A 16,534-nucleotide genomic window follows, 5' to 3' on the forward strand; every position below is an offset into this window, starting at 1 on the left:
TGATTTTCTTCTCTTTTTTTTTTTTATATGGTGGACCACCGCCGCATAAGATTATTCTCATGCCACATTATTCTCATGCCACAAAAGCTCTCATGCCACAAAAGCTAGGTAGGCTCGTCCACCAGCAAATTAGGGCTAAGTAGAACATATTTAAAAAACTATGATTATCACCCCCACAATATCAACACATCCAACACAACACCTACTTTGGCATATAATGTATAAAGGGGGTCCTTCACACTTGTGGATGTATATGGGCCGACTCAAATGAGAAAAACAATAATAACATAAAAACAACTACTACATTATATGCTTAGCATGCCTTATAACTTGTTAGCAAGTTCCATAGGCCATAAATGAAATAAGAAACATCACAACTCGAAAAAAAGTGCAATCACAATACCACGTTTGCAAATTATTTGTGGAAGAATGTGATTCAACCTATTTCTCCTGAACGGTATAAATGATCCCTATTTTCAGTAAATATTGCCTTCCATAAAATAAAAAAGTTATCCACGAAAAGGCAATTAGAATAACCAGCCTGCTCATAATTCATTAACTGCACAACTCCATCATAACTCCCTCAACTCAACAGGACATCAACTTAGAACTCCCTTCACACCACCATTTCTGCTTCCCTCAAGTTAGTCGGTATGCCAATGTCCAGCCTCATGGTTGGTTTGTATTTTTCAGGTACCTCCAAACCCCCCTGTACACAGAGCTCAACTACAGCTGGAGCTTGCCCATAGAAATTCCGCAACTCCCGCTGTAGCTCAAGCATGTCTTCTGGCACATGCCATACATACCTTGGTGGAACCAGGTCATCAAGAACAGCTTTTTGCCATCCATGCTGCCCATTTCTCTGTTGGTGCTTGTAAGCACCACAGTTCTGTGCTTTATGGCCACTATAGCCAACATGTACCTCAGGACAATACCCGCATACTCGCACAGCATACTTCCTCATCAACCTCTCTGCCCCCTGCCTCACCAACTCCCATGCCTCAAATGTCTCAATTGCCAGCAATGCTACTTCTTCGGTGCCAACCGGTGGAGTTATCTCAGAGTCAGGAATCTCAAAAAGTATTGGTTTCCTAAGCTTTGCATAGGGGTCAAGCTCATCAGAAAGATCATCTTCATTAGCATCAATGATTTCATTTTTCCCACGACGAATGACTGGCTTTCTCCGCCTCTTGGTGTGGAGTTCAGGGAGGTCTACACCAGCTTGTATGCAGAGCTCTATAAGAGCTGGGATACGAGGGATGGAAAAACGCTCCTCATGGGATATACGTCTTCCAAGGCGGTCGAACAAATGGTAGGCTTCAATAGGGACAAACACATCATCAACAGTCGCACTCGTCCATTCATGAAGACCTCGCCGGGTTTCAGCCCGGAAGCCTCGGCACGAGTGAAAGGGGTGCCCAGTTGGTCCAACATGAATTTCATTGCAATGCCTGCAAGAAACTGTTCATCAATGAAACTTCTGTAATAATATTCTTTGAAAAATGCAGAATGGGAGTTGATGTTTACTTGCAGGCGAGGACTGGGACTACTTTCATTAGCTTCTTCAAATTGTTTATCAGTGTTACCCTTGCATTGAGCACTTCATATGCAACAAGAACAAGACTTTTGACCAACATACCATTCCTTGGAGGAGGGGTCGGTGTCTTAGGTTTTCCCTGTAATTTCTTCATCCTCTCCCTTGCAGCTCTCCTCAGCTCCACTATGGGTATTGGAAAAGGCTTCTTCTCTTTCTTCGAGTAAAAACGTGGTAGATCAACATTCTGGGGATGATTGTTTCTAATAATGATTTTTCTTGATGAATGTTTGAAATCATGAATCCATGTTGAGACACCAACGTTCAATGAAAACTTCAATTGATTGCCGCCATGCTGCAATTAAGAAAGAGGATAAAAGGGAAATAAAGATTCCACATTTTCCTATGCCTTCTACCTTCTCCAATTTGCGCAAACAACGATGAAAGTGAGAGGCTTCCCTCCATAAAGAAAAATCATGATCTCAAAGACATTCAATAAAGACATATATGCATATTGATGATGAATCAATTCCTAGAATCAAATCTCTCCTACATAAAAATAGTGCTTTAGCTCTCCAACTTCCCCAAAAAAGGAGCTACGATAAAATTAGGCACAAAAATGTAATAACACAGGCCACAAATGTGCTTTAAAGCCAACTTGTGCCTAAACCATAAAAAGGCTCCAATGCTCTCTGTAGATGAGTACAGTGGAAAGAGACATATCTGCTCTAATTCACAGAAATATTTTTAAGTTTCTAGATAATTTACCAGATAAATAGCTTAAGGAAAAATTTTTGCTGTCCTTCACAGAGAAAGTAATTATGTGTCTGATTTGTAACCTAAAATCCCAGTATTATGTGATCAATAAATTTAATTTCCAATCAAAAATTCCAAATTAATTGATCTGCTATGGATGACTGACTTTTATGAAATGGCGATCAGATCATTTAACTGAAAACAACACTTAATTAGCCATCCTACCTTTAATCAGCAACCCTAACCAGATCCCTAGATATATAACGAAACGTAATGAGCCGAACAACAATCAAGAATCAAAACCAAATCGTTCGCTAACTTTTTAATATTTTATTGAATTTATTTGGTTGGGATTTCAGTAAACTATCACTAAAATCTCAATCCACGTTGAAAAATCCTTAAAAAATCAAACATAAATTGACGCCTTCACCGAAATCTACCTGTCGAGTAAAATCCAATGATTATGAGATTAGTCAAACAGTTTAACCATCCAGAATTAGATTTGAAAATCACTACACAGGGATGCATCGAGGTCAGCCGCATACCAAAGAAGAAGAGCTCGATGACAACAACATGAGAGAGGGTTTCCTCAAAGCGTCACATTCACTAGCAAATGAAACCCTAAAGGGCACAAAATTGGGAATGCAGGTTCTGGATTCTACTCTCCAAGTTGGAAATGCGTTTGTACCGGAAGCGCCGTGAAGACAAACCATGATCCGTCCACCTTCGGCTGCTGATTTTCTTCTCAGTTTTTTTTGGAAATTTAACAGCACACAGCCAAATTCTTTAAAAATTGTTGTATAAGTTAAGAAAAAATAATTACATCACTGCATACACAGTTTTGTAGAGCCCAGTCTCGAGCTGGTATGTGAAAATTTGAGGCCCACCTGTATAAAAAATAAAAATAAGACTGAAAACACGCTACCCATCGAATATTCACTCACATTATTCTGAATATTTTTCGTGTTAGTGGTGTGTTATTGAGGTGTTATTCATGTCAGAGAATATATTTCGTGTTTTTAATGTGTTATTGGTGTGTTATTCATGAATAACATCTCAATTACAAACTAATAACACATGCATAACGCGAAAAGTATTCAGAATAACACGAAAAGGAATATTTCTATAACACGGTCGAGTCAGGTTGCGCGTTTTTAATGTGTTTTTTGTGTGTTATTACAAACTAATAACACATGCATAACGCGAAAAATATTCAGAATAACACGAAAAGTAATATTTCTATAACACGATCGAGTCGGGTTGCGCGTTTTTAATGTGTTTTTTGTGTGTTATTTATGTGTTATTGTTGTGTTATTTAAGTAATATTTTTCATGTTATTCATGTGTTATTGGTATTATTGTTTAAAGAATAATAATATCTCAAAATCAACTCAATAACATATCAATAATACATGAATAATGCGAAAATTATTCATAATAATGTGAATGAAATATTCCTATAATATGGTCGGGTTGGGTCGCACGTTGTCATTTTTTTTATTGAGGTGGGCCAGTCCTCCACATGTCAACTCTAAATTGGACACCGTCATGTGGAGTCCTGATATAATAAATTTAATATATGTATATATCTGTTTGTGCGCCAGTCCTTCAGAACTCCATAAAATTTCCAAATTCTTATGCATATATGTATCTTTGGGTCGCACGTTGTCATTTTTTTTTTATTGAGGTGGGCCCGGCCCTCCACATGTCAACTCTAGATTGGACACCGTCATGTGGAGTCCTGATGTAATAAATTTAATATATGTATATATCAGTTTGTGCGCCAGTCCTTCAGAACTTCATAAAATTTCCAAATTCTTATGCATATATGTATCTCTCGCACCAAACTTTCATCCTTATAAAACAAGCATCTTGCATATGAACTAAACTATGAATTTTGCTATAAAAAAATGGTGAAAAAGATAAATTTGAGGATTTGGTTTGTAAAAATAAAAATTTAAGTGTGAGATATGTAAATGCATAAGAATTCTTTTTTAATTATTTGAGCATATTAAACCCAAACACTACATAAGAAATAACCTTAACATTTATCCAAATCAATTGAAAGCATAATTTGTAATTAACCTTATAAATTTAATGACTCTCTTGAGGCCATCAAATCCTCATGGAGTCTTTCACTATTATAAATGATTCTTTTGGAAGGCAACAATGTTTATAAATAATTTGAAAAATAGTGCTCTAAATTAATTAATTAATGATGTGTAAGTAGAAAGATAGAATCCCTATCATCTCAAACACGCACTTTATTCATAGTTCTTATTTTTAAATTTCATTCATATGTATGACATAATAGTCTTCAATAAGGTGAATATGTTGGTGATATTAATATAGTTTTTTTAATTATAATGATTTTTTTTTTTTTTTGCAAAAAATGTAAATTGTTTGACCACTAACACCCATCTACTAAGATCATGGGATTAAGGCTCTAGGCTTAAGAAGAATAAGTGGGTTGGCCATTATAAAAATCTATAAGCTCTTTTCAAGATGATAAGTAAGTCAAATGGAAAGAAATAATAAAAATAGTCAGATGTAACAACAACTTCAGTACTTCCATATACTTGGTGTATCTGATCTTCAAAAATAAATTTTTTTGTAATAATAATATCCTAAAAATAGCAAGAAAATAATAGCCATATTATGTATGACAATGAGCCGAAAAACAAAACAATGATAAAATTGTAGTTTGTCCTGATTGCATCAACAAACATATCATTCTTTCCAAAAGAATTTAGTCACTATTAGGAAAATAATATAACGTGCAAACAAAATATGTACAGATTTGATGATGTTATAGTGATATTATAGTTCTATGTATCATAATACCACTACAAATGATTAAAATATGTACACAATAAGCTGTCTTTTCACAAATTTTTTTAATTTTATTAATTAAATTATTTATGTTCCGTGCCTGGTAATTCCAACGGGCAAAAGTAAGCATTTTTAATGCAAGGGATAATTACATAAATTGGCGCAGAAAACAGAGGAGTGAGGAAGACGCAGAGACAGCTTTGAGCATCTGAGAGACGAGTGGGAAGTGATAGAGAGAGAAAGAGGAGAAGATGGGTGGATGGGAATGGCTGCGGTCGAAGAAGACGGTTGCTGGTTTGGTTCTGGGGCAGTTCGTCTCTATCCTCATCACCTCCACCGGCTTCTCTTCCTCCCAGCTCTCTCAAAGAGGTTTTGAATTCTCTCTCTCTCTCTCTCTCTAAAAAAAATGCTTTTTTTGAACTTCATGGAGGAGAAAGTCAATGTTTTTATGACAGAGTTCTCATGGCATGCAATCATACAGATTTTAGAGAATTTTATTCTTTTATTATTATTATTTTAAAAAGATCATTTTTAAATTCTTCATTGCCATCTTTGATTGGTTTTATATTCAAAATTTGAATATTGGATGTGAGATTGGTTGCAGGGATCAATGCCCCAACATCACAGTCATTCCTAAACTACTTCCTGCTGGCTATCTTTTATGGCAGTATTTTAGTTCATCGGAGGAGGTGGCTGCAGGTTCTTCCATCTATCTCCTCAAACTTGATATAAACCAGTACCAAACTTAAACATTTTCTACTTATTATTCTTTCTGCAACAAGGACTGAACCAGGAAAAATTTTCAGGAAAAGAAAAATTGAAGTTTGGGGGTTAGATATGTAAATACATAAGAAATGAGCGGTATATGTGTAAATCTTGCTGAAGAAAAATTAGTTCCCCTTGTATGATGGGGCTTCTATTCTTTTGGATTCAGTAATAGAGCAGATTGTATCGCATTTTAAAGATCAACTTTCATTTTCCAGTTACCATCTTTTGGAAAGTTCTTGATGTCTGCTTGTCATTTTTCTAAGTACTTAATTCGCTTTGTAGATTATTTTAATTAGAAAGTTGAGCAGTCTCTGTTGCTTGTTTGTAAGATAATTCTTTTATCTTCCATCAATGCAGAAGAAATGGTTCTATTATGTTATGCTTGCCATTGTTGATGTTGAGGCCAATTATCTTGGTGAGTGCTTGGTAGCTATTGCTGTTTATCTCAAAAATCATTATTCATGAAGCCTTTTTTTAAGGAACATATGTATTTACACATCTAACGCCAAAACTAAATCCATTCACTTAAGTTGCTTTCTACATGTAGTGGTGAAGGCTTACCAGTATACGTCTTTCACGAGCGTTATGCTTCTGGATTGTTGTACGATTCCATTCGTTATATTCCTTACATGGATGTTCTTGAAGACGAAGTACGGATACAGGAAGTTTGCCGGTGTGGCCATCTGTATTGCTGGACTTGTGCTTGTTGTGTTTTCTGATGTGCATTCCAGTGACAGAGCAGGTAATGTCTTCTATACCTCTTTTTCCTGCAGTATTTTATAGATATAATCCTTCAATTCGAAGTATGTTATGGTTTCAGACTTTTTGGTTGCATGTAGGAGGGCCGAACCCCGTGAAAGGTGATCTACTTGTTATTGCCGGTTCCATGTTGTATGCAGTCAGCAACGTTACTGAGGTATGGATTAAAAACTTAAGGATTGCTTCTTGTAAAAACTACAATGGATAATGAGTTGTTGATAAATTTCTTTTGTGGAAAGGTATGTTTGTAAAATTTACGTTAATGGAAGAACACATTTTATACTTGAATCATATTAGTTTACTAAACATTTGAATTGAACTATGCTAAAGTGTAAAAACAACTGTATTTATTTATTTATTTTTTGATTCTGTGGTCTTATAAGAAGATTTTCTGCTTTTAATCATATCATCAGACAACTCTATGTTATTATTATCGCATATGTTCTCATCAGTTGTATTCCTAATTCTATAACTCTTTCAGGAATTCATTGTAAAGGAAGGTAGCAGGGTGGAGTTGATGGCCATGTTGGGTTTTTTTGGAGCCCTTATCAGTGCTTGTCAAATGTATCCTTGAATTTCAGTTAGGAGTCATATTTTTACTTTCAAAAGACTGAACTTCAGATGCAGTAAGCCTACAAAGAACACGAAAAAACAACCATTTTGATAAGTATTAACTGCTGACTGTTGTGAAAATTTAAATTTAGGTCAAATAATAAAACTGCAGTCCTCAAAGTTACTAAAATCAGGAATATCTATATTTCAGCTAATAATTTAGATGAGCCTTTAACTTGCTCACCGAATGTCTACTAGCTTAACCTTTGTTTCTCCTTTGAATTTGAATTTGAAATTAAAGTTTATGGGATATTCTAATTTGTTCCTTGAGTGTTCTCTTTAGAAGCATACTTGAACGAAACGAGCTTAAATCTGTCCGTTGGACCACTGGAGCGGTGAGCCATTTCTCTCCTTTCGTCTCATTCTCTTAATCTTAGCATGCACATTACACTCTTTTTTTCATCTCACAGCGAAAGTATCACTCTCTATAGCATATCTTATGCCTTTATTTTTAAGTATCGATTTTGGCAGCATCAATAATTTGGTTTTTAGTGGTTAGTTTATTTTGTATTATAGTAGCTAACGGTACTCTGTGTCATTTGATATGTATGTCTATAGATTAAGGAATCATGATGGATTCAAGGTATCCATGAAATAATATATTGAAGTTATCTTTGAATTAGAAAATTCACTGAATCATTCATGTTTGGTTTATATTAATGAACAAAAAATTCGAAGACAACAAAATCAAATAAAGCAAACACACAAACACAGCGCATACCAAATTTACTTATGCTCATGAATGCACTGATATTGAATAACCAAGCTTAAAAAAAAGGTACATGGAGTTCATATAAAGTTGAAGAGAAAGATGATATATTTTTCTGTATATTATGATTGAAAGTGATGCAAAGATGAGGGCTAGACATAGAGAATAAGTTGTTACTCTTTTTTTTTTTCTATATTTTAAAGTTTAAATGAGAGTATTTTTTACAATCCTTCAATTCTTTAACTTGATCAGAGAACTGAACCCCACATATAGAAGGAATTATATGTCCAACCTAAAGTTTTAATACTAATAAGTTTTGCATATGCCTGTGATTTGTATTTATGACTACAAAGATAACTAAAAACCCATTTCATTGACTTAAGATTGCATCTAAATTTTAGAAGTTTCACAACCATCCTTTGCCACAGTGCAGTTGACGTAAGGCATGACTCATTAATAGAAACAAATCTAGGAAAATTGCATATAGAGTCGGAAACTGAAGGAATTAATCATAGACAAAATTAGACTAGCAGTGAAAACAACAAAAAATAGAGAGTAAAACATTGAAGTTGGAGAACCATCAATTCAAAAATACTAAAATACCCAAGTCAACATTCAAAATAGTAATTAAGGAGATAAAAAAAGATGATGATTGGGACGGTAAGCTATAAGGGCACAATATACCTCCACAAAGTTTCTATCAAGTATTGAGATTAGTGGATCTACTCGTGCTAATCTTGGCATTAATTTTTCAGGTGCTACCATTTGTCGGATTTGCATTGGCAATGTTTTTGTTCTACTCTACTGTTCCAGTCATACTTAAGGTATATTTTAGCATCCAATTTATTCGACAAATAAATGCATCATTCTTACTCAGTAAAATTGACAAAGTTTAGATGCATACATATCTGAAGGCATTATTGTATTTTGAATCAAGTATTCTTTTATTATGATAATTTGGATTGTCCTACGCTCCTGATGAGAAAATACATCAGCAGTTATTGATATAATTTTGTTCCAATTCATTTGCAATTGGTGTTCCCCCAAAGTCCTAACTTTCTTGTTCATACAGATATGTGGATCAGCCATGCTAAACCTGTCACTGCTGACCTCTGATATGTGGGCAGTTCTGATCCGAATATTTGCTTATCATCAGAAGGTTTCAGCCATATTTGGTTATTGATACTAATGACTCCCAAACCTTATCTTTTTTATTTACATTGGAAGATTGTATGAACACGCAGGTGGACTGGATGTACTTCTTAGCATTTGCAGCTGTAGCAGCTGGGCTTTTTATATATTCTGGGTGGGTACATCTTCTCTATGCCATTTCATACTATCTGTGTATAAATTTCATTTAAATTAGCTGATCATGTCTTGGTTATGTACATTTCAGAGTTTTCAAAGAGGATAAAACACAAAGCACCAGCAATGAACAGTATGACAAGGAAAGGAATGGAGAGGTTGGGATTGATAACTCGGTTGTAAGGTCTCATACTGCGACTGGAAGCTTTTATATGTAGTGGGAAGGATTTGAAGCTTAAGCCTGTCCTACACAGATCGAAGGTAATATCACTCGATTAGTAAATCAACGATCTATTGGATGAATAACCATCAATGGATCTAAGGAACACTACAGGCTGTAGGGGAGTAATAAAACGGCATTCTTTAGGCAATTTATGGGCCATATTTTGGCTTATAAATTGAGATTATATTTTAACTTATTTGTAACTTTAAGACATATTTGAGCGCTGGAATGTTGAGTGAAAATAAGTTAAAACTTAAGTCTTAACTCAAAGGCTGGGTGTATTTAAATGCAGTCAAAAGAAGAGGTAAGCTTATATGACAGTTCCTTAGTACAAACTGGCAGAAGAGAAAAACATCTATGCCTCCAGTGCTTATATGACAGGTTGCCTTAAACTGGGCCAGATGCTGTCTCGGATCGCCATTGCCACGAAAAGTATGGAATTTTGGTACCAGCATATGTGAATTTTGACCTGCAATGACTTAATGTGTCTTCTAGTAAAACAATTGTTTCCAAATTATAGAAGATGAATTTCAACCAGTTTATATTTAGGTCCAGCTCAATCTTAAAGAAAGAATTGCTCAAAAAACTGTTCTATTCATTAATCATTTGGGCTTATATAGGGCCTTACACATTTTACAAATAAGTATCTAGACTTCTTCTATATTTCTTATTTACAATTAAGACCTAACTTAAATACAAATCTCAACTCTCCCCCTCAAGATGTGAAAAAATTATTCACTAAGCCCATCTTGACACATAACTTACACAACTCTAATGAGCTAAGTCCTTTACAACCAACCACTTGCTCTCTAGTGGCTACGTGATGTAGCTCCAATAGTTCGTTATTTAGCTTTCCATGATACAACCAGCTACTTGCTCTCCACATGTTTGGTTCTAACGTGTTGCACCGGGTTGTTGGCAATGTTGATAGTTGACTTGTTGTTGCATTACAACTTCATTTGAGCTCCTTGGTCCACCTTGAGCTCTACCAATAAGGTTCTCAGCCACATCATCTCGACAACTCCTAAGGCCATGGCCTTATATTCTTCCTTGGTTGTTGACCTCGCTACTACCGATTGTTTTTTACTCTTCCAAGAGAACAAGTTGTCCCCCACAAACATGCAATATCCAGGTGCGGACCTCCTACTATCAGCACAGCTTGCTCAGTCAGAGTCACAATAGCCCTCAATGCCTACATGTCCATTCTTCCTGAAGATCAACACCCCCCCCCTGGTGCACTTTTCAGCTTTTCAGTTAACTCAAAATCTGATACACAACATTCATGCAGTCCTTCCTCAAATCATGCACGTAGCGACTCACCACGCTTACTACAAATAATGTGTCGGGACGAGTGTGATTCATATAGATGAGACAACCTACCAATCTGTAGTACCTCTCTCGATCAACTGACTCTCCTGTCTCTGCACTCAACTTTCCCTTTTGCTCAATTGGTGAAACTGCAGGCTTGCATCCCAGCATGTCTGTCTCTGCGAACAAGTCTAGCACACACTTCCTCTGAGATAGGACAATCTCTTTTGCTCCACGAGCCAACTCAATCCCAATAAAGTATCTAAGTTGTCACGTGTCCATCTCAAACTCTTTGTCCAATCTTGCCTTTAGCAGTGCAATTCTCTCCATCATCATCACCGGTGATCATCATATCATCCACATACACGACAAAGTATAGTGGTGTGACCACAATTTAGTCGAACGAACACTGTGATCTGTTGATAGTCCATGCCTACCATTGCTCTCCTAAACTTGTCAAACCAAGTTCGAGGAGACTTTTTCAAACCGTATAATGACTTCTTCAGTCTACATACCTTCCCCACTGTTTGGTTTGTGTCATAGTTTGGGGATATCTTCATGTACACCTCCTCCAACATATCCCCATAAAGAAACGTATTCTTCACATCCAGTTGGTGAAACCTCCAACCCACTATTCACAGCCAGAGAGATGAGAGTCTTAACAGTGCTCATCTTCTCCATTGGTGCAAATGTCTCATCATAGGTGATGTCATACATATGATTATACATTTTAGTCACCAACTGTGCTTTGAAGCGATCAATTTTTCCTTTTGAGATCAGCTTCACTATGAAGGCCCAATTGTCTTTTTCCCTATTGGTAGCAATACAAGCTCCTACGTATTATTCTTCTTAAGAGCACCAAGTTCCTTTAGCATGCCAGTCTTTCACTTTGGATCCTTTTTAGCTACCTACCAACAATTGGGTGTAGAGATTGTGCCCAAAGTTGTAATGAATGCTTCGTATACAAGCGATATATTAGAGTGTGAGACAGAATGAGCAATGTCATGTGAGAAACTAAAACGATCAGAAGAATAACGATCAGGAAATGACTCGCATTATTGCGAGAGGTCCTCCTTAAAGTCATGGGAGTGTGAGGAGAAGAGAGGAACCATATCACCTGTGTAATCTGATTCTGAGGTGGATGGTGCAGGTGTATCCGGAGTCAGGGTATATATGGACAAGGCATTTGATGGCATGGGTGGCACGGCGAACACTGTTCTCTCATTATACCTCCTCCTTGTATAAACTCTCAGCTCTACTTGAGCTTGAGTCTCACCACCTTCAAACTCATTTTCCTGATTGATCGGTTCTTCCACAGCTTTATTTTTCTCATTATTCGACCATTCTTTAATAGATATTTCCCACATAACGAGATAAGGCATCATTCCCACATGTATCAATCTCTCACCATCACTACTCTCCCCCTCTCGCCTCATACCACAAGCATCTGGCAAGTCACCAAAGGGTGAGATCACCTCCAAGGAATAATACGGTAAAAATTCTCAACGCCACATCTCACAAACGATCGCCTCTCTATTGGGCTCCAACAGACATTTCCTTTCTGAGTAGCAGAATAACCCATAAAAACACACTTCACAGCTCAGGGATCCAGCTTCCCTATTGATTGTCTATTGTGCTTCACATAATATACACAGTCAAGTACCTTAAATGAAAGAATCACGCCATTTTCTCCATTCAACAACTCACAAGGAGATCACCACTCCAATATTCTTGAGTGGATTATGTTGATTAATTGAGCACCTGTTAAAACTGCTTACCCTCAAAAGCACTTTAAATTGCTTGCCCCCAAAAGTGCTTCGGGACATTCATCAAGATCATCATGCTTCTAGCTATTTCTAGAAGGTTTCTATTCTTCATCTCTATTACTTATTTGTGTTGGTGTGTATGGACATGTGGTTTGATGTTGTATGTTACTTATTTGTGTTGGTGTGTATGGATATGTGGTTTGATGTTGTATCCCTTGGGATGACATGTACTCCTCAAATGTCTTATTGGTATACTTTCCTATTATTAAACCTCAATACCTTCACTACTGTACCGTATTGAGTTGGAATCGTTCTGTGAAAATCTTTAAAGCAAACAAGAACATAACTTTTGTCTCTCATCAGATATAACCAAGTAACAAAAGAAAAATAATCAATAAATGTCACAAAATATCTATAACCATTCATCGAAGTTGTAGAACAAGATCATCATGCATCTGAATGCTCTAAATCAAACACAAAAGGACTCCTCTTGCCATAACTCACATAAGAGTTAGTATGCTTACCAAAGTCACAAGCATCACACACAATGTTTTGCTTATTTACCTTTTTCTATAGAGACGAATACAAACTATTCAATAAATTAAATGAAGGGTGTCTCATGTGTCTGTGATGTTGCAATATCACATCCTCCACACTGCTCTCAGATCCTCCTACTCCAGCACTCTCTACCATGAATGCCAGAGCTGAGTCCATCCCCTCTCCATCAAAGTACCAAAGTCTGTTATGCCACGTGTCAGTCCAAAGTCTCCGGTCAGTAATCTTCTCTTGAAAGATGACCTAAGGAATGTCAAATGAAACAACACAATAACGATACTAATGGATAAAAGGTTCATTGGAAAGGAATGAGCATGTAAAACATTGAACAAAGTCATAGAATTGATACGCTTACCAACCACAGATAGTGTTGTACCATCAACAATCTGAATGCTTCTCTCTGGAACTACTATATGAGTATTAGAAGAAAACTGCCTAGCGTTACATGTCACATATCGAGATACACTAGAATCTACTATCCATTATCTTCTTGTGGTGGATATGGAGGCAAAAGCATGCGTATCCACGAGTACCTTTAGTTGAGTCGGCATAAGTAGCAGTGTTGCCCTTGAATGGCGATCAGGTGGATGAATTCTCAGTAATATCACCTACTATTCTATGTTTCCTTTTCAATATCTCAAGGAGCTCGTGATCCTTATGGATAAAGACCATCCTTGTCTCTCCCTCGTTCTCCGCTACCATCAAATTTTCCCGATAGCCCCCTCTTCCACCTCTTTGGCCTCCACAACTACGACCATGACCTCTAGACTGTCCACATCCACCTGTCTCTCTCTCCTTTGGTGGCTTTGGATAGGTCTTGCTCAGGTGTCTCACTTTTCCAAGTTGTACCACTTGTTGGTCTTCCCATGAGCACCTATCATACCTAACTCAACCTTTAACTCTCATCAGATATCCCTATATTCACTTCCTTACTAGAGATCCTCAATCTAATGCGACCAACTCAGATACGTGGTCGGTTCATCAAGCTTCGGATCATAGGAGGGAGATCTAGCTTCACCTGCTTCAGAGCATGGGCTGAGGTAGTGGCTCTTGTCCATTCACTAACTCTCTGTATGAATTCGACCAAAACCTTCAGAACTTTAAGATCTATCTTCTCAAAAAGTTAAAATCCTTTATCCACCGCACTATTTCCGTCTCTTAATATCCTCAATCCCAAGGATCAAGTCTTGATCACACAGATCACCTGCGACTTCCTTCTCCACTGCTTTCTCCTTACACCGAATGCCTTATTAATGTTTTTCCCTTTTGCTTTGTCTCCTCTGCATTGAGCCGCAACCCTCACGCTCAAACAGCCTGCTCCTCTTACCGAAGTTGTGTTACTATTCTCCCCTTTATTTCGTCTCAACAACATCGAGCTGCAACCATCTCTCTGCGTCAAAATCTTCCTCGCGTGAATCTTATCCCAACGCCGAAGTCTGTTGAAGTATTATTCGTGTGAACTGTATCCCAACGATGAATTCTTTCTTGCGCCTCAATCTTCTTCATGCTCGAATAGAATCCCTATCTTCTTCACGTGAGAGAGAAAGAATCCCTATCTCTCTCACGTGAACCCTTCTCCTCCGCGCTACTCCGCGCAGGAAAGCCTAGGGGTCTGATACCATAAAGAAAGAATTGCTCAAAAAACTTGTTCTATTCATTAATCACTTGGGGTTATATAGGAAATTACACATTTTATAAATAAGTACTCGACTTTTTTTATATTTCCTATTTCAATTAGGACTCTAAAACAAGATACAAATCTCAACAAAATTCAATTCAATAAACAGCTCACAAGTCAAAAGTTAAATTGATGGGCTAACAAATCAAGCATGAGCCAACTTTGACTTAGCTGGCCATGAATCGACTTACTGTAAAGATGTTTAAAACAACTAAAATATCTCAATCCTTTTATCATTTTTATCAATAATAATTATTTAAGTTAAAATCTTCTCTTTTATGATGACTAAACTCATCAGCTGACCCGAATAATTCATAAAATTAAGCAGAACTTTTACTTTAACCTCAAATTCAATTAACTGATTAAGTGAAAGCTAAATATGATAAGAAACTCAGAGAACAACTCCACTCTTCTATACCCTCATGCCCCATGTCTACATCACAAAAATCACTAAAATAATTAGTCATTGTGAAAAGGAAAATAGGGCCAAAAAAAAATTTGTGAACAAAGAATTGTTACTAGCTCCATGGTTTCATTTATTTGTTGACATGCAACATCAATGGATGACCAGTTAGGGCATACAAACAAATTCCTAAACCAATATGGAAATATCTGAAATCTCCATCTCTCATAAATAAAATGAGGTAGAAAAAATTACAGAACCTTAACAATTAAATCAACTGATGTGTTATTTGATGAGTCTCTCTTCTTACCAGAATTGTCTTAGCTAACTATCCTAAACCTTATATGAGATCAAATTCTGGAGCTTATTTCATGACCCTATGCAAGAACTGTAATATACAAATTGTTTTTAACACGAACTTGATCATGTCTCTACTCCAATGCCGGGGGATCTCGATTTTTTGCGGTGATAATGCGGGAAAAGCATCCTCCTGATTTTCTTTTCTGCTGAAGTTTCAGTCGTCGCCTGCATTAAGCATTGAAATTAGGGGAGACCTAATTTAATCACCAAAACTAAAATGAGACGAAAAAGAAAAGACCAATGAAAAAAATACATTAAAATTTACCAGGCTACAAGCAAGGCAAGAAAAATATCTTTTATTGTGCTTCTCATCTATCTGTGCAAAAGTCTTTTAATGCTATTTATAATTGCAGATTTTGATTTCTTTATTTAATTAGACAGTTCTTTGTAATTGCTTTCTGTTGTATTCATTTCATGAGGTTATATTATTTATTAAAAAAAAAAAGAAGCTGACTAGAAGAGAATAAAATTATAAAGGTCGTAGATGATTAAAAAAAGCAAGATTTACTTGCACACTGCTCATTTCGTTTGCATATTTAACACAAACTCTAATTTCCACACACACACACAGATATATATATATAATTTGGTTGACTGACGGAACCGCCAACCACCCCTAGCTCGCAACCCGTCAGATCCGGGTTTGGACCCATGCACCTAACCACCGAGTACCACCCTTATATATCACAGTCGCCTGGGGGGATTCGAACCCCAGACCAGAGACTTACAACTACTGAAACAAATGCCTACCAACTAACCTGGAAACGCAGCCCATCTATATATGTGTGTGTGTGTGTGTGTAAAAATGCATCTTTTACCTTCTAATAGCTAAAATAGTTGTATTTTTTAAAGTAGAGTTTCGATGTTAGATATGTAAATACATATGAATTCGGTGGTATTTATGTAAATGCCCTAAAAAAAAAGAGGTGAAAAAAAGTTGGAAGGAAATAATGAAAATTTTTTTTTC

The 16,534-nt window shown here is 36.5% G+C and overlaps 3 protein-coding genes across 7 annotated transcripts in view; 1 reads left to right on the forward strand and 2 right to left on the reverse strand.

Annotated features, from left to right (window-relative positions):
• Positions 1 to 574: 574 nt before the first annotated feature.
• On the reverse strand, positions 575 to 3,055 carry LOC110022368 (APO protein 2, chloroplastic). The gene is made up of 3 exons (XM_020721259.1): positions 2,836 to 3,055; positions 1,528 to 1,889; positions 575 to 1,451 (listed from the first exon to the last, which is right to left on the reverse strand). The coding sequence occupies exons 1-3, from the start codon at positions 3,001 to 3,003 to the stop codon at positions 617 to 619; spliced, it is 1,365 nt and encodes a 454-aa protein (XP_020576918.1). The 5' UTR covers positions 3,004 to 3,055; the 3' UTR covers positions 575 to 616.
• A 2,231-nt stretch (positions 3,056 to 5,286) lies between these two features.
• Positions 5,287 to 9,942, forward strand: LOC110022363 (solute carrier family 35 member F1-like). Of its 2 annotated transcripts, none has more exons than XM_020721251.1 (11): positions 5,287 to 5,490; positions 5,726 to 5,820; positions 6,247 to 6,304; positions 6,437 to 6,631; positions 6,729 to 6,805; positions 7,130 to 7,212; positions 7,544 to 7,595; positions 8,725 to 8,793; positions 9,042 to 9,128; positions 9,214 to 9,275; positions 9,366 to 9,940. In XM_020721251.1, the coding sequence occupies exons 1-11, from the start codon at positions 5,373 to 5,375 to the stop codon at positions 9,490 to 9,492; spliced, it is 1,023 nt and encodes a 340-aa protein (XP_020576910.1). In that variant the 5' UTR covers positions 5,287 to 5,372; the 3' UTR covers positions 9,493 to 9,940. The 2 variants fall into 2 exon arrangements, with proteins under 2 accessions (XP_020576910.1, XP_020576911.1); XM_020721252.1 differs by having other exon boundaries at positions 5,395 to 5,490; positions 5,715 to 5,820; positions 9,366 to 9,942.
• Positions 9,943 to 15,293: 5,351 nt separating this feature from the next.
• Positions 15,294 to 16,534, reverse strand: part of LOC110022399 (uncharacterized protein At3g49140) — a 35,621-nt gene continuing 34,380 nt past the window's right edge. For all 4 annotated transcript variants that reach the window (XM_020721317.1, XM_020721318.1, XM_020721315.1 and 1 more), the window contains one exon: positions 15,294 to 15,732. In XM_020721317.1, coding sequence (XP_020576976.1) covers positions 15,631 to 15,732 — 102 coding nt within the window. In that variant the 3' untranslated portion in view covers positions 15,294 to 15,630. The remainder of the gene's footprint in view (positions 15,733 to 16,534) is intronic.

Source organism: Phalaenopsis equestris, unplaced genomic scaffold (assembly GCF_001263595.1).
Source record: "Phalaenopsis equestris unplaced genomic scaffold, ASM126359v1 Scaffold000188, whole genome shotgun sequence".
NCBI lineage: Eukaryota > Viridiplantae > Streptophyta > Magnoliopsida > Asparagales > Orchidaceae > Phalaenopsis > Phalaenopsis equestris.